This window comes from Ursus americanus, chromosome 29, assembly GCF_024610735.1.
Source record: "Ursus americanus isolate L20-20 chromosome 29, mUrsAme1.1.p, whole genome shotgun sequence".
Lineage (NCBI taxonomy): Eukaryota > Metazoa > Chordata > Mammalia > Carnivora > Ursidae > Ursus > Ursus americanus.
Window position 1 is genome coordinate 23,100,903 of NC_142155.1, and position 23,875 is coordinate 23,124,777.

General features: G+C 37.4%; 1 protein-coding gene across 8 annotated transcripts in view; it reads right to left on the minus strand.

Annotated features, from left to right (window-relative positions):
• Positions 1 to 17,093, minus strand: part of TINAG (tubulointerstitial nephritis antigen) — an 83,378-nt gene extending 66,285 nt beyond the window's left edge. For 4 of the 8 annotated variants that reach the window (XR_015722259.1, XM_087857003.1, XM_087857007.1 and 1 more), the window contains exons 1-5: positions 16,768 to 16,890; positions 15,956 to 16,264; positions 8,752 to 8,815; positions 8,024 to 8,113; positions 2,970 to 3,084 (exon numbers count right to left, since the gene is read on the minus strand). Coding sequence is in view for 7 of the 8 variants with exons in the window: in XM_087857003.1 (XP_087713129.1) it covers positions 2,970 to 3,084; positions 8,024 to 8,113; positions 8,752 to 8,815; positions 15,956 to 16,264; positions 16,768 to 16,888 (699 nt within the window). In the remaining variant the exon portion in view is untranslated. The other 4 variants (XM_087857005.1, XM_087857004.1, XM_045802670.2 and 1 more) reach the window with 4 other exon arrangements.
• Between the last annotated feature and the right edge of the window lie 6,782 nt (positions 17,094 to 23,875).

Consider the following 23,875-nt stretch of genomic DNA (forward strand, 5'->3'; position numbering starts at 1 on the left):
GAGTCTTCATACACAGCAAGGAATTGCATGGTCTAAACAGTGTCCCTCCCAGCCTTCTTTCTCTTTTTTCACTTCCTATCATGCACTCTGCTTGTACCCAAGGAAAATAGTAAGTTTATGTTCCTTTTTTGTCTATCCTCACTTAGGATTGTCATCCAGGGACGGTTCTCCACAACCCTAAAGTTAACTTTTTCAGTCCTCCACTATTAATATCTTTCTATTCTTCATTGTGACTAACCACACTCTACAAATACTCATTTGAATTGAATGAATTCATATAGATGCAACACATTTTTCATAACTATATGATCATGGAACTCTTTGTACAATGCTAACTGATATTTCTCTAACTCATGTTCAGCAAATATATTATGGGAATAGTGACTTAAACCAGGAATGAAACCAGGAATCCAACCAGGGAAGAGAAGAGCTTTCCCAGAAACCAGGAATGACTCATGGCTCATCTTTCCCTCCCCAGATAAAGAATTACATGAACCTCAACTCTCAACCAGGGAACACAGTCAAGGAAAGGAAGATGTTTTGGGTGGGAATGCAGTGGAGTTCCTCAACAAAATCATTACCACTGTTGGCAAATGCCTACCCTGGCTCTCTATATAGACCATCCTGTGTTGAAAATGCTATTAAAAAAAAAAGTTGGGGAAAAGGGGGGGAAGAAAAGTTATCAGAAGCATAGCTACAAAGAAAAGAACTCATTTTCACTGTAGTCTGAGGCAAGTTGATGTATTGAGGTATTTTCTATATAGTCACCAGGCTAAGAATTAACATATTTTTTACCTCTTTCTGTGGCAACTGGTTCAACTGAGTTCACTTCCTGGAAGTACTTGTTATATTTCTGATTTTCTTGTGTCTCCAGATATTAGGACAACTCTAACACTCAGAAACTTTTTGAAAGACCCTCACCCCTCAAGCTACTATGCCCTAGAAATAAGAAGCTATTTCCTTGCCTTACATCATAAGTGGGTGATGGAAATCTTACAGATCAGCCAAATTTTCCTTATTGCTTTCCTGGAATAAGCCGGCAACTACATTACACTAATTTATAGCACTCGGCAATTGTAATTCTCCCAAAGTACTAATCATTGGGATTTTTCATTTAAATATCACTGCAATGACTTTCATACAAACAAATCCCTAGCAGCCAATAAAGGACGAATTAGAATTTGACTTCCTTTTCTATACTAGGGTAAATGACAACCTCATATTCTCTAGAATAGAAAATATTCCAGGTTGCAAAAATTAAAGCTTAAAAAGGAAGGTTAGAAATAATCCAGAGAAAATGTATATAGACACCCAAATCAGTATTTGGCTGACTGGGACCCTTAATAAAAGCAAGGGAAACAGCAATCCTTATAAAGGGAGTGAATTTATTCTTTTCTTAAATAATTCAGCTTCTTTTTTTCCCCCAGATGGGGATAAAAGTGAAAAAGAAAGCAGCCAGAAAAAATTAAAATAAAAATAACTCTTCCAATTGATCATATAATTAGGTCACTAAAAACCATGAATCCAAGCCACATCTCTAAAGATTTTGTATCTTACTGTTTCAGGAAAGATCCAAAAGTATATCTAAGCTGATCATTTCATAATCTTAGCTCTGCTTTTTGCTATTTTGAACCTGCACTGGCCAAAGCTAACGATTCTAGTGGAACTCTAGGGACTATTTTTGGGAGCAGATGTTTTAAGATGTCCTGGCTCTGCACTCTAAGTAATTCTGTGGTAGCTTTTCACTTTTCCCAATCTCAGTGTGACTTAACCTCTCTCAATCTCAATTTTCTTGTCTTTAAAATGTGGATAATTATAGTACCCACTATATCAAGCTGCTGTGGAAATTAGATGAAATAAGGTATGAAAGTGCTTATAAGAGCGCATAACACACATCTCCTCAATACGTGGCAGCTATTATGATCTTTTCTGATACTAGTTATACTTTATCAGGCCCTGCTACTGCAATTTGAATTGGTATAATAACTCAGGGGATTACATCTCTTGAAAGCAAAGTACATTAAATGCTTCACAAGAAACCTGTGGATTTACAACTCATCCAATGGCAAACAACAACCCTGCTTGCTCCCGAGCCACTGGGAGCTTCCAGGCAGCCAGGACCCGAAGCCTGCATTGCAGAGAGAGGAGGCTGCACTCCCACTTTACCCGCGAGCACCGCTCAGCCTTGGGCATTTGAACTAGGCCTTGAATACATTCAACATCTCAATTGGGATGTGTGCCTGGGACACCACACATCTGGTGGTCAAACTGCAGCTCTATGAGTTAGAGGTCTGTGACACTGGAGAGATAGAAGCCTCTTTATACAAGATACCTGTTATGGGATGATAACATCTCCTAAAAATGAAAGGGGAAGCCAATATAATGGTACAAAGCTTAAGGCTGTAGGAAATGCAGCAATTTCATGGAGGAGTTTGCAAGGTCACCTGGCAAAATTTGAAAGTGTTCCTGTAATGGAAATTTTGAGGATAAGCCTTTATGAATCGCCATAGTATACATATCTGCAGTCACTGGCATTTCTCTTAGCCTCATATGATAATGGGTAGCCCAAAGACACCACAACTTTGTTTGGATGAATTCAAAAAATATCTGGGTTTACTTTTAAAAAAGAAAAATAAGGACAACTAATAACTTGTTTGAGCACCGGGTCACTAAATAATCAATAATCAGAAATAGGAATTTCTACGAAATTATGAGCCGTGTAAAAAAACACAACCGTTCTTAAAGACAGGACACTTGATCTAATTGACATTGGTGAACTTCAAAATTCACCTGAAACATTTAGGGAAGGTAACAACCATTTTGGTAAAGGTTTTTTATTTATATGACAAAATTACAACTCTGAAAGCTCAAAACCCACTATTTTAGTTACTTAAAATTTCTTTAAATGCACATACAAACATACCTGTACAAACACACACACATTTGAGTCAGACAGAGAGAACACTTACCGTCATTTCATTCATACTGAGAAGCAAGGGACTAGGTGGCAGGGTGCCGAGACGGTACTTGAAACCTTCTTCCAGAGTCATTCCCCAGAACTGGCTGTAGTTCTGAGCTGTCCATCTGCCTTACAAATGAAAGAGAAAAATTGGTATAGGTTGTGTAATATCACTTTTATAAATGGTGTTTGTTTATATTTCTGAAATTATACAAAATTGGAACTATTACTATAAGCTAATTATTCTTTATATAAAGAATGCATGATTGTTTAATAGGAAAGCTCTTCCTAAATTAGGTCTCTTTCAAATATGTTAATGACTTATATGAGGAACCTAAGGCTATATATCAATATAGACTAAATACAAGGATAGGTATCTTTACATATTATAAGGGATTAAGCGGCAAAAGGCCAATATATGTAGTTTCTTTTAAATGTTATTAAGTGCATTTTAGAAAGAAGCTTGAATGTATAGAAATGTACTTACAGATTAAACAGGGTAATTGTTTTACATATAATTTAGATTCAGAAAGAATTTGACCATGTAAAAGGAAATATCCATAAAAACTGAGGATAAAATAGTTATACTTAAAAAGATTATATCAGTGCTAATTAATTATATTGAAATATTTTATTTAAATACTGGAATGTTCTATCATAGATTAAAGAGTTAATTTGCATTAAGTATTCAATAATCTTAGTTATTATTAATGATGATACAAATTCAATTGATGTGAAATTAGATGGTAAAAAGTACGTATTTTTTAGAGACAGGGTTTGTGCCCTTACATAGGAAAAGAAGCTTTGTTTTCAAAATCTAACACTGACATTTAAATCCAATGAAAAATTTCTTGAAGAGATAAGAGTCGATGAGAAAGACAAAAGTGATTTAATCACTGCTTGTTTGAATTATTTACAACTTGAGGACAATATATTTTCAGTAGTTAAGTCAAATCTAAACTTAATTCTGTTAATTACCAAAAATGCTGATAGTGCGATAGACTCTAATGAATGATTAAAGATACAGCTTGATTGTCAATAATATGCTTAGCAAGTTCATGCTTTTCTTTTATAAGAATCTGTTAGGTCATAAAACCCTAAGCAACTTGGAGCCACAATTTTGGGAGTGCAATCTCCATCATCCAAGGAAACCTCTGACTATATTAGATATTGCAGCCTATGTAAGAGAACATTAGGACTACCCTTGGGCAAAACCATGACATCAGTGAAGTATGTCTTTGGTACCCTACACTAGTAATTTTCAAACATTCAGATACATTTGTGGTCATTTAATCACTCAATTTAGTGAGCAGGGATCAGTATTTTGAAAAATAAATAGAATACAGGAAAAATAATAGGAAATATTAGAATTTATTGCATGTCGTAAGGGTGAGTATTGTTTTTATATGTGTAGGTGTGTGTATAGCATGTATTTGTATGGATATTCATGTGCACATGTGTATACTAAGTCACAACGTCAGATGTATGTTTTACTGTGACGTAGGCTCAAAAAAGTATGAAGGGACTACCACGCCATCCCATCCTCTTTGATCAAGACTCGTTGCTTTCCCTTTAATACAATTTAGCATTTACTGAACATTCTTCATTTATCATATTCTCTCTTAAAACATGGCAATAAGTTAATTTCTCTACCCTCACAGAGCTCATACCCTAAAAAGACTGCAAAGAGAGAAATGACTTCAGTGTGTGTCATTTATTGGTAGGTCAGGGTACGATCAGAGTAGAGGATTCAAATATAACTCTGCCTGAAGGAGTTGGCATAATTTCATTACAGAAAGTGACTTTAGTGCTCCATCTGGAAGGATGAGAATAAGTTTGGTGGACAGATGTAAAAGAAAATGTATTAAAAAAAAAAAAAAAGACAACTCAGGAGCAGGGCATACAGATTTGAAACAAGGTAGCACGTTTAAGGATGAGCAGGTAAGTTTGATGCTGAACCCATGAGAGGGCCTAGGGAGACAGAAGCTGGAAAGAGCATAAAAAATGAGGTAGTAAAGAAGCATTTGGGCCAGATTGTTACTTATGCTAAGGAGTATAATGATATTCTACAAACAATGGAGTATCACTGAGGATTTTGAAGAACACGAATAGAGGGATAACTATGAAAGTATTTGATTTAGAGGGATAACCATGAAAGTATAAAGGATCGGTTGCAGTTTGGTCAGACTGGAAACAGAGAGAAAAATCAGGTCATCTCAAATGAGGCTTGATAAAGAAATGCTCTAGAATATAGCAGAGAGGTAGAAAAAATAAATATCTGAAAGAAATATCTGGAAATTATAAGAGAGTAGTGACTGAGAGAGATGAGGAGAGAAGAATCAAACTAATTTCTGATTTCCTGGCTTGGCTGACAAGGCAGAGGGGAAGGCCAGTCACCAAGGGCAGGTCGAAGAGGTCAACTCTTTTGGTTTGGGATGTGTTGATTTGAGAAACCGGTGGGGGGGGGGGGAGGGGAGAATCCAATAGAGTAGGTTTTGAGCTCATTAAAAAAAAAAAAAAATCAAGCTCAGAGAAGTGACAGATTAAACATGGCCACAAATTATTTGTGGCTCTTGGCACCAAGAAGTGGAATCTATTTCCCCAACCTCTGAATGTGGGTAGGACTAGTGACTTGCTTCACCCAACAAAAAGTAGGACAATTGATGTTGTGTGACTTTCAAGCGTAGGCCTATGGGGAGGCCCTTTACAGCTCTCCCTCATGCCCTCTTAGAACACTTGCACTATGGCAAGAGGCTAAGACTAGTCTGCTGAAAACATGTGGGTCCACTAACAACAAGCACCAACCACCAGGCACAGGAATGAGGCCACCTCAGACAATTCAGCCTCAGTTGAGCTCCAGATATCCATAGACATCTGAGTAACCCCAAGAGAGATCAGGAAAGGAGCTTCAGCTAAGTGCATCCCAAGTTACTGAAGTGAACCAGTGAAAAGCTATGGTTTTAAGCTGTTAAATTCTGGAGTGCTTTGCTGCCCCACAGCAGATAACTGAAACAGTTATCTAACTCCCTTTGTTCCACCAACTTGTTGATTACTACTTGTGCTACTAATTCGGCACTTACATACTTCCCTATCATCCGAAATCCTTCCACAAAGGGATGACATGTTGACTCCTCAGCTAGACTGTAAATTCCTGTAAGACAGGAATTATTTATTTCTATCCTCAGCAGTGCCACAAGAGAAACACACGTTTTGTTCATATTAATTGGTTGCATTGAAAAATAACACGGGGAATAAATATACACTGAAGTAGCTTATGTAGAACGAATAAAGACTTGGATCTAAAACACCACCAAGATGAGAAAAGTAAATGTTTTAAAGCAAAGATTTATATATTTGCATGTAGGCTATTTTAAAAAGCACTTAGTAAGTACTAAATGATATGCTTCTATTTTCACACATGAAAACAATTTGAACGTCTGGACCAGAATATATCTGAGAGTCAGAACTTTCTTTTAAATTCAAGGGCTCCCCCTACCTTTTTGCTCTCCAGTAAATAATTTTAGTTTTACTGTTTCTTCATAGCTTGTCTCTTTTACTTAACTTTTTTTCTTTGGGCAATGGAGGTTTCCTTTTGCTCCAATTATACCTTGCTTTTGTCCTTTTAAGGTCATCGATGTTTGCTACAAAAGGCTTTGTGCCTCTTAACTCTCCCAGAGTTACCTCACAGTGAACAAATGATGGCAGGAAAATTCTTCCTTCCAAGGAAGACAGCATTCCTACCAGCTTCTGTATTCTTAATGTACTTTCCATGTCGCCTTCAATTATGGTTTCCTGTGGGTTCTGGGACATTGGAAAAACAGGCTGCTGATGTCTTCTTGGAAGTATGTGCTCCATAGGTCAAGCATTTGAATTATTTTAGGAACCTGATTCAGATAATTTCTTATGATGGCACATACTCTGATGTTCTTTTAATGATTTAAGTATCACTTAGCCACAGAAAATCATAATGTATTTTCCCTAGAAATACTTAAAATGTCATATTATCACCTAAAATATTGGTTAAACATTGTATACACACACAGAAATTGAGCATGGTTTAAGAATATTAATGTCAAAAAAAAAGTTAATTTCTAAATTTCACATCTTCCAAGAAAATACTTTGGGGACACTGAAAGTCAGTGTCCCCACTGTGCTGGGAAATATCTGTCTTATGGTCTTCTATGTGGAAGCAAATGATACTTTTAATTTTTTAAAAATCCATTTCAGGATTACATCACTTTTATAGTTACTTGATAATAGATCTTCTTACGTGAAATCTTTTCCAGAATGTAGAAAATGTTAGTGAGGGTATATAGAGATTCGATCAATGACAATGCAGCAATCCTGAGGCAGATAACCAGGTGTTATCCCTCTTCCTTTCAGTTCAGTAAAGAAAACCAGTGTTAGCACTGACATCACAATTCCCTCTATGTAAATGGAGAAGCCACCTAATTTATTAATCTGTCAGAGAGCATCAAACCATTATTTCCCATGTTTAAGTGTCAATCAGCCCTATTTATTAGCAAAGTAAAGTGGCTCAGCCTATCTTTTGATTCAGCTGTAAGTGAAATTGTCTATATAGGTCATGTCAGTGAAATTGTCTAGAGGGACTGGCTATTTGGGGAACCACCAAGATTAAATACTAACCTATTAGGGTCTGATTCTCCCATGATAGCTGATTGGTTGGGTCAGGGCAACAGCAGAGGGAGAAAGATGGTTTATATGAAAAAAAAAATCAATTTTGCCTACTTCTTAATTTTGCCTAAATATTTATCCAAACTAAAGCTCCCTCTACTCCCCTCACTCACACCATGACACTGATCCTTCCTAGATAGTTTAAGACCCTGTTCTATATTTCTTTGTGCAATTTAATTTTTAATTATTTAATAATTACCTCCATGCATTCCTATTTTACACGTCTTTCTACTTCTCTTCCCATTTCTCTCCCGCTCTTTCTTTTGAAATAATGGCCATTTTTAGAAGTAAATGATAGGAAATACATTGTTTGAAGACTGAAGAGTAACTGGGACTGCCAAAAAGTCTATAAAGCAAGATTTTCCTCACCCATAGTCTCCTTTATTGACACGTTCAATTAGTTCTGGTTGAACAAGGCAGACAAGCTGGGAGCATCTCCATTGCTGTCCTGAGCATGTGCTGCAAAGATGTAAAAATTACAAAAGTGGCCTAGCCTTTCTGAAGTACATTTACACAATTAGTAACCAGAATCGCACACTGCTAAGACATACAACATATTTTTGATTAATGATAGCCATATGCCTATTTGATTCTTGGCAGAAGTAAAATACTAACATACGCATTAGCTACCACTCCATACGCTCGAGGCCATCAATACGCGAAATGACCACACAGTCGTTGAAGTTTGAAAACATAGGAAAATTCAGACAGATTCCGTGTCTTTGTATTTGGAAACTTTCTGCAGGATAATCATTTGAAGGCAGCCTGTTTTTATATACAGCTACCGTGATCAAAGAAACACAATTTGCCTGTAGCGTATCTTGCCTGTAGAATGCTTATAATTAAGAGGTATATTTAATGCAGGCCTGCGGTATCAGGAAGGCCATCGTCATGAACAATATAGTGTGAAAAGGTGTATCCAGGGCTAGATTTGTCAACATTCATTAAATATGCTTATATAAAGGTACGGATATGCGATACCCTATGACTTATGATTCTATCTGTATTTAAATATATGTTTTATTTCACAATACTCCTTTTATTTGAAGAAAACATACACGGACAGACTTCAGTTCTGTGCCACTTAAATTCATTACCAGGAGTTGCAGTTTTCTTTAATTACTGATCCTTCTTCATAAGCTTGGCCATCTCTGAGGCAACCTGCCAACATAACACATAAACAAATGAAAATTCTAAATTGGATAATAAAGTGCATTAACATCACAAGTAACTTAAAATCCTCTTAGTTTCTCAAATAGGCAAAGATAGTTGGTGCCACTCTGATGAAAATCCACATCTGGTTTGTGTCAAGGTTTATGTATAGAATTTTTCTAAGCTTGTTCTATGAGCTTTTATCTTTAAAACTGCATATTAGGTTCCAACAGAGGATTTGTAAAGCATGAAAACTTGATTACCACAGAATTAATCACTAACCACACTGAAAAAATAATTTATGTGTTTAAATATGTGAGCAATAAGACAGTGTTTGGATAAATTTATGGCTTTTCGCATTTAAAAATCTAATCAAGTCTCATAAGCAAATATGAGTAATTGTATATGACAGGAGTAAGGAGCTCAAAGTTTTGGGCCAAAATGTGAAGCTATCTCACTGAATTCACCTTTTAAAGATAAATTTTATTTTTTTCTTCAGAATTTGGATCAGGAGAAAAATTCATGAAATCAATAAGATTGTAGTCATTTGTGTTCCAAAGCTAAACATTTCTCAGTTAACTGAAACTAGCAGTTAACTAGTTTACCAGATTATACAAACTACTTAAAAGAGATCAATGGTTGGGGCGCCTGGGTGGCACAGCGGTTAAGCGTCTGCCTTCGGCTCAGGGCGTGATCCTGGCGTTACAGGATCGAGCCCCACATCAGGCTCTTCTGCTATGAGCCTGCTTCTTCCTCTCCCACTCCCCCTGCTTGTGTTCCCTCTCTCGCTGACTGTCTCTATCTCTGTCGAATAAATAAATAAAATCTTTAAAAAAAAAAAAAAGGAAAGTGTTTAAAAAAAAAAGAAGAGATCAATGGTTTATTACCATTATATGAAAACAATCAGTAAGATATGGTGAAAATAGTACCCTGGCTACAAAGGAAATCCTTTGCAAAAATATAATTAGCACAAATTTAAAATTCACTCTGATTTAGCAAAGGTAGTAAAATTTACTTTGTCATGTGAAAACTTCTTTGACAGAAACATGTAATTGATAGATTACATCAATGTTCTCTAATTAAACAAAATGAATCCTAACTGTTTATTAATACAATCATAGGAGAAAATGTACATGTTTAGTAATCATTCCAAGGGACTTGGTTTAATTCCTAGCCACAGTTTCACAAAAGTCATTTAAGGAATTTGCTCTCCTCTGATTTTTCAAATAATGGCTTCATAGAAAAAAAACTTCACAGCTTCTACTCTTCAGTACGCACTGTTTTTACAGTTCAATATTTTGCTTAATGAATCTAAAATCTCTGCATAGTTGCATCTATTTACCTCTTTCCCAGGATTGTTAACATTCCACAATCCATGGGAAGAGAAACAAAAACCGCCTCTCTCCTGGACCACAGGCTTCTAGACATAGCAAACTCAGAAAGATTTAACTTTAAAACAAGTCTGAGTTTTAATTACTACTCAGTATTAGAGACTTGAAATAAATGAACTTCCACTATGTAACGTAAAGAGACCTTCAAACTTTTTATTACTTAGGGGTGACAGAAAATTCATGCAACAACTCAAGTTTTCAAAGTCAAGGAAAGTACTTTTCTGACCAGTTTTAAAGGACAGGGGAGAGGCCAAAACCAAAGCTGATTTTTAATCATACTTCATTAAGTATTCCTTGTCCAACATACCATTTCCATAAAGGAAATAGAAATCACAAAAGTCTTAAAGGGAAAAAAAAATCCCTTCTCTGACCCATACTCTAGCTAATAATTTTGAAATCAAGAGAATGCTAACACCAGCCCTACCCCAAATCACCAGTACTAAATCTAGGTTAGCAAAAGTTCCCTTTCTTGGTCAGCCTTCCTCAATGTCAAGTCAGAGTTTACTACGAGAAACTACGTTTATTGTAATCTCACTTGAAATCTGGCCTCTTGAATGAAAACCATAATCAGTTCATCTGAGCCTGGTCATGGGGCTGACAAAGTATCAACTTCTACGTTATACAGAGATAGCCCAATCCTTGCCTATATTCCTGCCTGGCCCCAATGTATCCATCATTTACTTGCCGAGCATTTAGCGAGGCCTTTTTTTTTTTTAAATGTTTTTTTATTATATTATGTTAGTCACCATACAGTACATCCCCGGTTTCCAATGTAAAGTTCGATGATTCATTAGTTGCGTATAACACCCAGTGCCCCATGCAATACATGCCCTCCTTACTACCCATCACCAGTCTATCCCATTCCCCCACTCCCCTCTGAGGCCCTCAGTTTGTGTCACTTCTTGCTTAAAATCCTCAAGTAATTCCCCATCAAATTTAGAATAAAACCCAACTTCTTATGGTAACCTATAAGGCCTTACCGAAAATGTCTCTGCCCTCATCACTTTCCTAGTCCTGGATGGAGTGGGGCTCCCAGTGAAATGAAGATTTGCATAATAGCAGTGAGGAGGGAGAACAGTGGATGGATATAATATAACTTGGAGGTAAAGCAATGAACTCACTCACGGACTAATCTTGGGGAATGAGGAGAAAGAGGAATTAAGCATGTTTCACTAGGATTTTGGCTTGAGTCATAGAGGAGAAGCAAATCTATCACTCAAATAAGGAACAGGTTTGTGGCAAGAAATTGAGAGGTCTGCTGTGCATATTTTAGATTTATATTAAATCGAGGTTAGATATCCCAATAGAAAATGTCAAATAGAGTAGTTTGTGGAAGTCCAGAGTTAAGTCAAGGCTGGAGCACGAATTTGAGAGACAGTAACATACATTTAAGAAAAAGGGAGACTAAATAACAATCCATTTGAGAGAGTGTGTATAGGTGAGAGAAAGAGGGCCAAGACGGAGCTTAAAACACTCCAACCAGTTAGACATTCAGAAGAGGAAAGGGAAAGAGTTGCCTGTGAGGAAGTAAGAAATTCAGGACAGAGTAGAGCTTTGGAAGCTAGAGAAGAAAGTATTTCATAAAGAGAGGTGGTCAGCTGTGTAGAGTACCACTGAGAGGTCAAGAAAAGGAGAAGAGACATCTGAATGTTACATTTGGTGATAAGAAAGTCACGGACCCTGCCAAGAGGGATCTCAGTGAGGTAGCAAGGAATGACATCCTGTAGGAAAGGGTTGATGAGAGACTTCGAAGTCAGGAAGCAAATGTTTCTTTTAGCTATTTTACCATAAAAGAAAAAAAAGGAAGAGACAGATGTTGGTTAAGGACATGGAAGCCAAGGAAGGACTTTTTCAAACTTGAGAGCTAGAAAAACACATTTTGTAAATTGATCATTGATCCAGGAAAGAAGGGAAAATGATGCTTTAAGAAAGAAAGAGAAAGAAAGAGAGGGAGAGAAGGAGGGAGAAGAGAGGGAAAAGAGAGAGACAATTGTAATGGTGCTGTTCTTAAAAAGACAAGAGAGGACAGGATTCAGAACTCAAGAGTGTAAGCAATAACCCAGAGGGAGGGAGGTTGAAAATTATGATGAGGGAGATGAGAGCATTCCTGGTGGCTTTATTTTCTCAATGAAATGTGCATGAAGCACCTCGGAGTGAGTTAATCAAATTAGTTACCCATATAGCATATCGACAAAAGAAAAGAAAATGACTGCTGAAATTAATAGGGTTTTGGAACTTAACAGCCATTAATACAAGATAAGGCAAATCAGGTATTTGGAAAGTGAAAAAGTTGGTCCATTGATTACAAAAAGATGATAATATTGATGGCTGTAATTTATTTTAATACTTCATCATAACACACTATAATATCTTTGCTGGTCTAAACTTCACTTTAGGAAGACAGTTACTTGCTCGGATCAGGAATCCACATCCCAGGGGCGGTCAGTAGCATTCATTCTTAAAGGCCAGACTCCAGGGCAGCTGCTATAAGTGCTTCCATCATCCATCTTCGGATGAACACCAGACTAGCAGCATAATGAATGTCAGAAATGGGCTTTCATTGGTAAAGTTAGTGGCTTGTTAATCAATATAACGGATATAAGTAATCAGCTCTCATTGGTAAATTAATAGTATTCAATTTATATATATTAGCTAAAATATTTAAAAATCATGCCGCACACTCCCACTCTTACAGCCAACAGTTTATATGTTTCTCTTAAGGTCAAAAGCCTTCACTTATAGACCTGGTGCCTAGGATTGATCTCTGTAAAGTTCTGTGTCCAGACACTGGGTAGGAGCCATTCTCATTCCCTGATGCTCACTGCAAGGGTAAGAATCCTATCTCTGTGTTATTATGATTGTGCCTCCAGTAATTTACTTAAGCAAAGTAGATGTGGGAACGTCTAAAGATGAGGGACTTCAGACTTCATGAAGCTTACATACACATAGGTTGTATGAATTGGTGTATGTCTCCTTACCAATATGTATTTTTGTAACTATGAGTGTGTGTGTGGCAGAATTTGGACTGTGACTTATCTTCATTATACGGTAGTTAAGGAGGTTGTGAAGGAGTAAATAACCCTTATCCAATTCAAATATGTCAGTGGTTTACACACCTTTTTTTACCAATGTGAACATAAAAGTTCTGCATAATTAAATTAACTTAGGTCTATTCACAACAGATGGTATACTAGACTCTTCTCTTAAAATCTGCTACACAAAAAGATTTGTCTGGAAAATCCATCCTCATTCTCTTTCGAACTCTGTAACTTGCTTTTGGTATTTCACAATGAAATCCTCCAGTTACTAGAAGTTACCATCAGAGATGGGGAAAACACACACACACACACACACACACACACACACACACACACACACAGAAGGAAGTTATTTACCAGTATGTCCTACTTCCAGTTTATAAAAAATGTACATATTTATTTTTATAACCCTTAAGATGATGTACATAGTTTTAAGTCACTGATTTAAAACAAACTCTTAGGATAGTTGCAGTATAAAGAACTAGATAATACCACATAATTAGATAACTGAAAAATAATGTTTAGTAGATCAGTGAGTGAACAACTTAGCATTGCCGAGGAAAGTCAGATTATGCATGCAAAAATTGGTACAAATAATATACCATTGTGTTTTTATTTTAATTTTGCACGATTTTTAATATTGTGTAGTGCTATTTTCTTTCAACCAGCTACTTTCACAAGATAAAACAAAAGAAAACAAATTACCTTCATAAGAGCAATTATAGTCTAATGTGAACTTTTTGCTACTAAATAAAATGATTAATTGCTTTCCTTCATAATGAATGGAATAAAAACTATACCTGGAACATAAGTTCTACCTAAAACATAACCCTAAATTAAAGTCATAGCAAAATTCTAGCTCTCAAGCAAAAATGGACATTGAAGAAGTAGCAATTACTTTTCTAAATGAGCTACATGTCTCAGATAAGAAAAGCTCAAATACATTGCAGCCCATCAAAAACACCCCAGCTTATATGAAATACTGAGACTCAACACCCATGAAGCCTGTTCCTACTTAACATCTTTCAATGAGTCCTCATAACAGAATAAAATCTCAAATCCTTAATATGGCCTATACATCCTGGCATAATCTGACCTCTACTCACCTCTCAAAGCTCATTTCATGTCCACCCCCGGACCTCTGCTACACATTACTCTCCAGAAATTTCGGCCACATTCCAGCTCCCGGACCAGGCCAACCTCCTCTCTCTCAGATCTACAGCTTTCCATCAATTCTCCTTCAGGTCCGCTCACTTCCCCTCACTCCTAGAGTCTCTGTTAAATATCTTCCCTTGCCGACACTCCCCTCAGGCTGATGTTATATTTTACATATTAATGTTACATTCTGATATTCTCTCACAGCACCCTAAAAGTTTCCTTCAGAGAATTTATCACAATTTGCAATTGCACAATGAATTTGTTAAGTATCTTACCCTCTCCCTGGCCACTTGACTGTCACTTCAAAGAGAGTAAGATCTTGTCTTTTTCTTCCCCATTGGTGTCCCAGCACTAAGTACAATGGCAGGCATAGGGAAGACATTCAATGAATAATTTTTGATGAATGACTAGATTCTCCATTCTTAGTAAAGGATCTGCCACTTTTTAGGATAAAATAAACGTTTCATGTTTTCTGCATTTTGCATTGGTAGAGGCAAAGGTCTGGGATAAATGACAGTTCTGTGGAAATGTTAACCTAATACATACAGGTTTTAAGACGCATTCCCTCAATTTTACAAGCAAGACGACATTAACTGAGAATGAAGGCAATGGCATCTGGATTTTGAAATGAGATCTGGACTTTGAAATAAGGACGCCAAATCCTAGTTGATCCTAAATTGTCTTCAACCAAAATTTCTAGTCATCATCACTCATTTAGAATAGCCTTACAGAGCTCCAATTAAACCTGCATTTCTGCTGAGGAGATTTGATGTGATGGGCAAGACAAAAAAAAAAAAAATAGGGCTTTATTTAAGTATAGCAAAAGAGTGTTGCTTTGTGTTTTGTTGCAAATCTTAGATGCACTGATTGCTCAGAATCTAGAACCAATGTAATTAGACCAATGTAATAAATACCGTCATTCTCCTTATGAAGTATTTGTACTTAGCCACTCAATCTGACTCCATAGGAAGTTTTCCTTTGTTTCAAAGGTTTAAAAAAATCCTAGATTAGCAAAATGAAACAAAACAAAAATACATATGAAAAAACTATTTGGTATTACGTAGGCAGGTGGCTAGCTGACTCTATTTTGCTTTTGTACTGGTCCTAATGGCATTGCTCTACCACAGGTTCTAATGCCGGGAGGTCCATTAGTCATATGACATAATAAGCAAAATGTTAAATGAGTCTACAGATGATCAGGCATGTGACTGATGAGATTCCCTAAGAGGTTACACTCAAAAGAGCTTAAGAGTCCTGTTGCCAAAACATTTTACAAAGAAAGAAAAGGTTTAAGTAACCCTTATATACACTGAGTCAATATTCACAACAGGATCCAGACCAGCATTCATGGCCATCACGCCAGAACTTTCTTGAAGGTTCTAGTACAATGCAGGTGTCTTGCATCTGAAGCAAAACACCTTAACAATCCAAGGAAATTTATTTAATCATAATATTCATTTTTTACCTCCTCTTAAGAAGGAAGGTAAGAAGAAGAGGAAAAGAAAGTTTGACAGAACTTGTAATGAACCAGGTACTTGCTTAAACACATTCCCAAAGCCTACCTTCTGGATCCCAAGGCTTTGTGTGAGGAGGCCATTCTTTCCCTTCACGGCAAAACGACTTGTAATCAGGACAGCAATCAGAATTTTCCCTTTCACAGAATTTATCGCAGTAACATAGTGCATTTGCCTCATAGAACTGAGTGGCACAGTCATCATCTCTGTCCTCACAACAACCAAAACTTCTACAGTATTGCCCTTTGAAAATGGCTCTCTTGAATCGAGGACCTTCCCAAATCGTGTGATTCCTAGTGAAAGCAGGTCCTGGGTTCACTTCTCTTTGAGATAAATACCGTTTCTCCATCCAAATTTCTGTGGTAAGATAGGAAAAGATTAAGATCTTATATCCAGTCCACATTCTCTAGACGTCAGGTAGGGTTCCCACTTTCTGTTATGGTCAATACCCTTGGCTTTGGGGCTTCTCCTTGGAGCTGGAATTCTAATTATCAAGATAACTCAGCCTGAATCCTGAATGGATCCTTTACTTGACCTGAGTATACTTCTTGTAGTTAAACATTAATCAAGAATTTCAATGTTTGCCCAAGATAAGGTAAGTGTTAAAAATAGACCCTCGTCATTCCTTCAAAGTTAAAAATGTATAATATGTTATATCATGCAAAAAATATCCATCACCATAAAAATAAAATAAAATCTTAGATGAAATACATTGAATATTGCTTGCCTCCAAAAAAAAATCTAGATTCTTAAATCAGAAACCTCTCTGGAATACACATGGCCCAAATTATGGCTGCAATAACCACTGGCAAGGTGTGGGAAATTGGAAAGTCAAAAACACAATTATTCATTTCACCTACTTGCGCCGCAACTAAAATCCAAGCTTTCATGAGGTTGCCTGCTAGGATCTGTCATACCAATAACTGTAGCTCTAAATCGTGCCCCGTCACACACTGGTTTGATTTCCCATCTGTACCCCATTTACCTACCAGAAGCATTTTGACTTCAAGGCTTAGTGGAGCCTAATTCAGCTAGAAATTCCCTGAGGGTGACCTTAGTTCCTTCCACTGAGTCCCTACCTGGCACTAGCGTAGGAACCTGCAGTATCTGAAAGGCATTTTATGGTCAAGAAAAGTCCGTCTCTGTGCTAAGAAACTACAGGAGTAGGGAGCCGCAAAGGAAACCCAAAGGTCAAGATGTCTTTAGTGTTACAAGTGTACATTTACAGTAGGTTTTGTTATACTGTGTTTATTCATTAACTACAATAAGTCCCTTTGCACTAGGGATAAGTAACCAGTGAATGATGAATCAGCAAGAGTGGCTGGGTGGCCTAATAAAAGGACTTGTCTTGACAGTTAGGAAAGCCGGACTCTGGTCCCTGGCTACTATTTAATTGGCTTTATGACTTTGGGTTCACAATTTGCTTCTCTGGTCCTCAGTTCTTTTTTCCTATAAAACAAGGGTCTTCTCTAAGGCTAATGCATAATTCCAACTCCTCAGACTTGTTCCCTGACTTTGCCCCATAAGTTATCTGATTCACGCATCATTGTTTCACTTTCTTTTCCTTTCCTCTGTAGCTATAGGCCAGCCTAAGTCCCTTTATCTTTTCTGTTTCAAATACATCTTGGCATCACTCTCCATAATCATCCTGACTCTCTAATCCCAAAGTGGCAAGTGGAGAATTCCTTGCCATTCACTCACTAAACTACAGCAAAGTGATGTCAACATTCTCACCACCTATGACCAATGACCCCTTGATATCCAATTCCCATACACCTGTGGCCATTATTATCAGACATGAATCTTCTGCAGCAGTTAGCATTTTATTACAAACTGGAGCCTAAGAGACTAACGGAGTTCAAAACCTTGTTTCACCATTGACTAGCAGCATGTCTTTGGCTTAATCTCTCAATTTCTTTATCTGTAAAATTTGGATAATAATATCAGTTACCACACCAGATGGGTGGCAAATTTAAATGAGATAATACCCGAAGTACCTGGCACATCGCACATGCCAAGTAAATGTTACCTACCATTAATCAGTATATTGTCCCCCTAGAAACCCTTTTCTCCTTTAACTCTATTCTTTCCTAATTCTCTTCCCATTCTTTATAAGGCTTTATATCTGCTTGGACTCCATTCTTTTCAGTGATGACTTAAAGTATGTTTTTACCAATATTCTCAATTTTTTCTTCCCTAGTCCTCATACCTCATCCTCCCTCAAAAAATTCCAGCAACCAAATCAGTCTAAAAGCCATAGGCTATAAGACTTCATGGAAGGTGGACATCCAAACCTATTATCTCTCTGACCTCAATTTAAACTACTCTACCCCTTGCTCATCCTGGTCCAGTCATCACAGGAACCTTGCCTTTTCTCAACATGCTGGACACACTCCTATCTTAGGATTTTTCACTTGCTCTTCCCTCTACCTGAAACATGCTTTGCAGATACCCATATGGCTCAATTGCTCACCTCTTTCAAGTACTTTTTTTCAAATGACACCTTCTCAGAGAGACCTTGCCTACACTGTCTATCTAAAATAACACTTTCTCTCCAGCCCTAGTACTCAATACCCCCCTTCTCTGTGATTATCACTAGTGTACTATAATTTTATTCGCTGATCTTATTTTCTGTATTTTCTCTCCAGAATGCAAGCTCTACAAAAATCACAGAATTTGTTTATTTATAACTTGTAAACTGTTTTTTTCTCTAGCAATTAGTGCTTGATGCATATTAAGCACTCAGTAAGTATTTTTATTCAGTAAATGAATGTATCCTACAATTTGCATTTTCTGCCCCTGTATCACACCTACTGAGTACCATTGGAGGTGATCCAAGGGCCCATAGCATTGGTGCCACTACAAATTTTTGGATTTTTTGTCTCAGCTAAGCTCTTAAATGCTGCTGCTCATATTTCTTCAACTTGTCTCCCATTTCCCCTAGTGGCCATTACAAGCTTTGCTTTCCTAATTTACTGGAGTTTTTTTTGTTTGTTTTGTTTTTTTTTAATGTTATGTGAGTCACCATACAGTACATCATTAGTTTTTGACGTAGTGTCCATGATTCATCGTTTGCATATAACACCCAGCGCTCCACTCATCACCAGCCTAGCCCATCCCCCACCCCCTCCCCTCTGAAGCCCTAATTTACTGGAGATTAACACTTTCTAGGGATGACCTTCTCTCAGAGATTACCAAGAAAACAAAGAGAGCAAATGCTAATGCTACACCTTTCTATCATCAAACCCATAAACCTATCTATATTTTCAGTCATCTTTCCCATCATCCTTCCAGACTCATAACATAAAGTGTCATCTTGTTCTCAGGCAAATCTTCCACCTAGGATTTTTAGTCTGCTGCCATTTATCTTATTCCTTCACTTATCTCTTGGTCCCTGTACAACTACCTCTCTCTCATCCAATTCCTTCAGTCTGTTAGTAGGATTGTAACAGACGCTGTTTTCACTCTGCCCATATTCCCACCATCCTTGCCATTTTAAGACAAGCTAGCTGAAATTCCCACTATATGAGTTAATGGCTAGAGCCCACTCCTCCTCCCACCCCTGCCTCACTGCAAAATGAGCCAGAAGTTAACACTCTCCCTGTGACCCAGAAGCAAACTTTAAACAATGCTTAGATGAGTTGGTGTGTAAGCACCTTACTCTCCTTACTCTTGGATGAGCTCTCTCTGTTATCTCCATATACATAGCCCTCTTCCTAAGGTAAGAGTGGGAGTTCTAGAGTCAGAAGAGATTGACAGTGGCTCCTTAACTTTTTCTTTACAGCATATAGTTAAATACTGCAGTTTTCCACTGTCTGGTGAGTGTATCTACCAGACTTATATCTTGCTTTTACCTATCTAACTTCTCTAAGTTGATAAAAGCTTTCAAATATCTCTGCAAAGAAACTTCACATTGAAAGAGCATATTTCACACAAGTTCCACTACTAATGAATTTATTTATTTTTTTTTAAAGATTTTTTATTTATTTATTTGACAGAGATAGAGACAGCCAGCGAGAGAGGGAACACAAGCAGGGGGAGTGGGAGAGGAAGAAGCAGGCTCACAGTGGAGGAGCCTGACGTGAGGCTCGATCCCAGAACGCCGGGATCACGCCCTGAGCCAAAGGCAGACGCCCAACCGCTGTGCCACCCAGGCGCCCCACTACTAATGAATTTAGACCAGTGGTTTCAATAGGGGTGACTTTTTTTTTTTTTTAAGATTTTATTTTATTTGACAGAGAGAGAGATAGTCAGTGAGAGAGGGAACACAAGCAGGGGGAGTGGGAGAGGAAGAAGCAGGCTCCCAGCAGAGAATCCTGATGTGGGGCTCTATCCCAGGACTCTGGGATCACACCCTGAGCCAAAGGCAGACGCTTAACGACTGAGCCACCCAGGCGCCCCCAACAGGGGCGATTTTGCTTCCCAGGAGAAGTTGAACAATATCTGAAGATAGTTTTTACAGACCTAACAGGGAGATGCCACAAGCATCCAGTGGATAGAGGCTAGGAATGCTGCTAAACATCCCAGAATGCATAGGACAGAGCCCACAACAAAGAAGTATCTGACCAAAAGTATCAATAATGACACCACTGATAAATACTGATTTACACACATGAGAGATGTAAAGAAGGTACAGTTGTCTTTACATTAGGCTGTGATGGAGACTGGGAGATTTGACACATTATAATTACCATATACCTCTGTAATATATACATATATATGTCTATATAATTCACAACACATATTGTGTTAGTGACTGTACACAATCTCGTTGATCCTTGCAACCATCCATGATGGCAGCAATTATAATTATTATCCCTATGTTAATTTTTACACATGAAGGACTGAGGCTCAGGTGACTATGCCAGGCTCACAGCCAATGAGAATGTTTGACTGCAATCTCAGTGCATAGTTCCCTGCCCCATCCAGCCTTTCTGTTTAAATGTTCACCTGGTCATCTTGCCTAAAGACTGGTCTTAGCCATGACATGATCATCTTTCTAGATTCTTTTTAACCAAGTGATTCTGAGGTGGAGAGAGTATGGGAAGGGGTAAAGATCAAGGGAAGGATCATAGGGTTTTTCACTGACTGGTTGTACATTATAAAAACACTCAAGTGAAACTCCACTCTTCTGTGAAGTTTAGCAGTTAATGCAGATCTGGTCTCTAATTGTACATAACTGAGAACACTGAAAAGAATTAAAAATTTAGCAGATCCATGAAATGGAAAAGAGGATCTTGCAATATCTCCCCAACTGACAATAGTTCAGGTCCAGGTTCAATAGCCCAGGTCCAGGCTTTAGAAATTTCGCTCAAAACCTTATAACCTTTTAGAATAATTAAATTTCTCTTGCTTTTTGAAAAATAGCAATTTCAATATCTTTTTCCTTTAAAATTTTGTTTTCCAATAAAATTGCATTTGCAGAATAAGGCAGCTGGGGAGCATATTTGACTTAGATTATCAGACACCAAAGAAAACCCCTAATGGGCCGGGAAGATGCATCCATTTGGGTCTGGAAGCAAGACAGAGAGAGGCCCTGAGGAAGGCCCCGTTTTACCTCCACCAGGTCTTCACTCTGGTTCAAAGGCCTCCTACAGAGGTCACCTTGCCAATTCTTTGCCTTGATGTGGACAAGGGAGGAGCCGTTCAAACTTCAGAATGACCAGACCCAAAAATAAACTAGAAAAAAGTAAAGAAAAAAAATGAAGAGAGATGCATGAAGGCAAAGGGCATATTAAAGACTACAAGGGAGAAAAAGCAAACAGGAAAAAAAAAGTTATTAGATGAAAAAGTTATGCATATGAGTAAAAACAAAATTTTCTTTCACATCGAAATTCTAATTTCAATATATTTAAACAGGAAACAATGGGGAATGCCAAAAGTTACCTCTAGAGAGAATAAAAAAACATTGTTTATTTCACAAGAAGCACTTAAAAGTAAGAAACAGACCTGCTATTTCATTGTCTTAGTGCACTTCTAGCTGTAGAGCTTTGAGGAAAGGCAGTTGTAGTCATTCATTCTCTTACTCAAAAAAATATACATTGTACTCCAAATGTATTCTGGGGAAAGCTAAATTCTGCAGATGCATATATTAATAAAACCTAATCCTAATGCTTAAAGAACAACCCAGGATAGCCAGGGAAGCTAACTTTTTATAACAACAACAACACACATGCATATTATTGCAATGAGTGTTATTACAGGGAGGATTTAATGAGTGCACGAAGGAGGTGATGGTCAATCCTTTCTGGTAGAATTAGGAAAGACAATACTAAGGAAATGACATTTCATATGAGTCTTAAAGAGTAAATAGGGATATTTCTCATGTAAAGTAGATAGAAATTCTAGACCCAGAAACAGAAAACACATGATGTACTTGAAACAGTGTTAGGGACCAGATCATTTTAGACCTTGAATGACAAGAATATACTAAGTATAGACTTTCTTTAAAAATGGATAGGAGTCAGTTCTTGTTTTTGCTCCCCTAATAATTCTTTAAGTAACAGCATGAACTTTCCTTTGGGGATCTGCTCTTCCCCGCATGTAGTCCTGGTGAAAACATTAGTCACAGGTCTTCACCTTCACCACCTCCCAGAGGTCTCCTATGACTTCACCTGAGCCAGTTACTCTCTCTTAAGAATGTGAATCTTGAGCGGAGTGCCTGGTATATAGACCAGATGGAGCGGAGTCATTCAGATACTGACACTCCCCAAACTACCCATGAGTTACTAACCAAGACCCCTGTCGGTTTTTCCTTAATTTCTATGAATGTCAATATCCTTCAAAAATCCTTTTTGGAGGACTTTAAACTAACCCGAGTCAGTGTCTGTCATTTGTAACTAAAGAATCTTTGAGATGGGAAGTTATTTTGGGTTCATCACAAGACAAGGTTATGGTCAGGATAGCATTTTTGGTAGGTAATTATGTTAGAATAGAGGATGTATTGGTTGAGGGTGGGATTGGAGGTGGGGAGATCAGTCTGGAAACTACTATAGTAGTCAGGTAAAAGATGGGAACTTGCCCTTGAGAAGTAGTTCTGAAATGGAAGGTAAATAAGAGACATAAAAAGGAGTTAATACTTGTAAATTATCTAACTGGATATAGGGTTTGCTTAGCATGAGTTCCAGATTTCTGGCATAAATGACTAGATAGTAGCATGAGCTATAGAAGAAGCAGTTTAGGGCAAAGTTTGCAATTTATTGTTTGATTTTCTGGTAGATTATCCAGATAAAGATGCCTGAGGAGGAACTGGCTTCCGCCTCTGCTAAGTGTAGATTGGGAAGTCATCAATATACAGTTGATGGTAAAAACCATGAGAGTGAATGGCATTACCCATCATCAGGCAGGGCTGAAGCATGACTGTGTCAGAGATTTGAATAGTCTAAATGTGGTTGTAAAGAATTTTATTTTAGAACATCATGGACCCTACTAAAAGTTTTTTAAATCACTGTTTCTCATGAACTATAAAAAATTCCTCGTGTATTTTTATGAGAGACACCATAGTATCTCAGAATGATTCTTAGCTTTGGACTCAAATCAAAATCAAACTGAAATTCCTTGCCAGCCATTGGTCAAGTTAACTATTTTCTTATAAATTTGGTTAACTCAAATATCAAAATAGGAATCTTACAGAGTTGCTTTGAAGATTAGATAAAATGATCTGTAAGAGAGTACTGGAACCATGCAGAAACTCCTTTACTTGCAAAGAATTAGTTTGCATAAGGCTGATCTTAAGTCAATGTGTTTGAAATCTAAAGAAAGGCCAAGGTTTTAGTTTGTGGTCCTAGACATATTTCTCTAAAATAAAACTAAACATAGTCTTATCTTTTGCTGATATATAAATTCAATTAGTAATCTTTTTCAAAATATGACTGTTGCATCTATATGAAAATCTGTGTATAAGATCAGCCATTTTCATGATGATCTGTACACGGGTGAAAGGAAAATGTTAACATATAGCAATGGTAT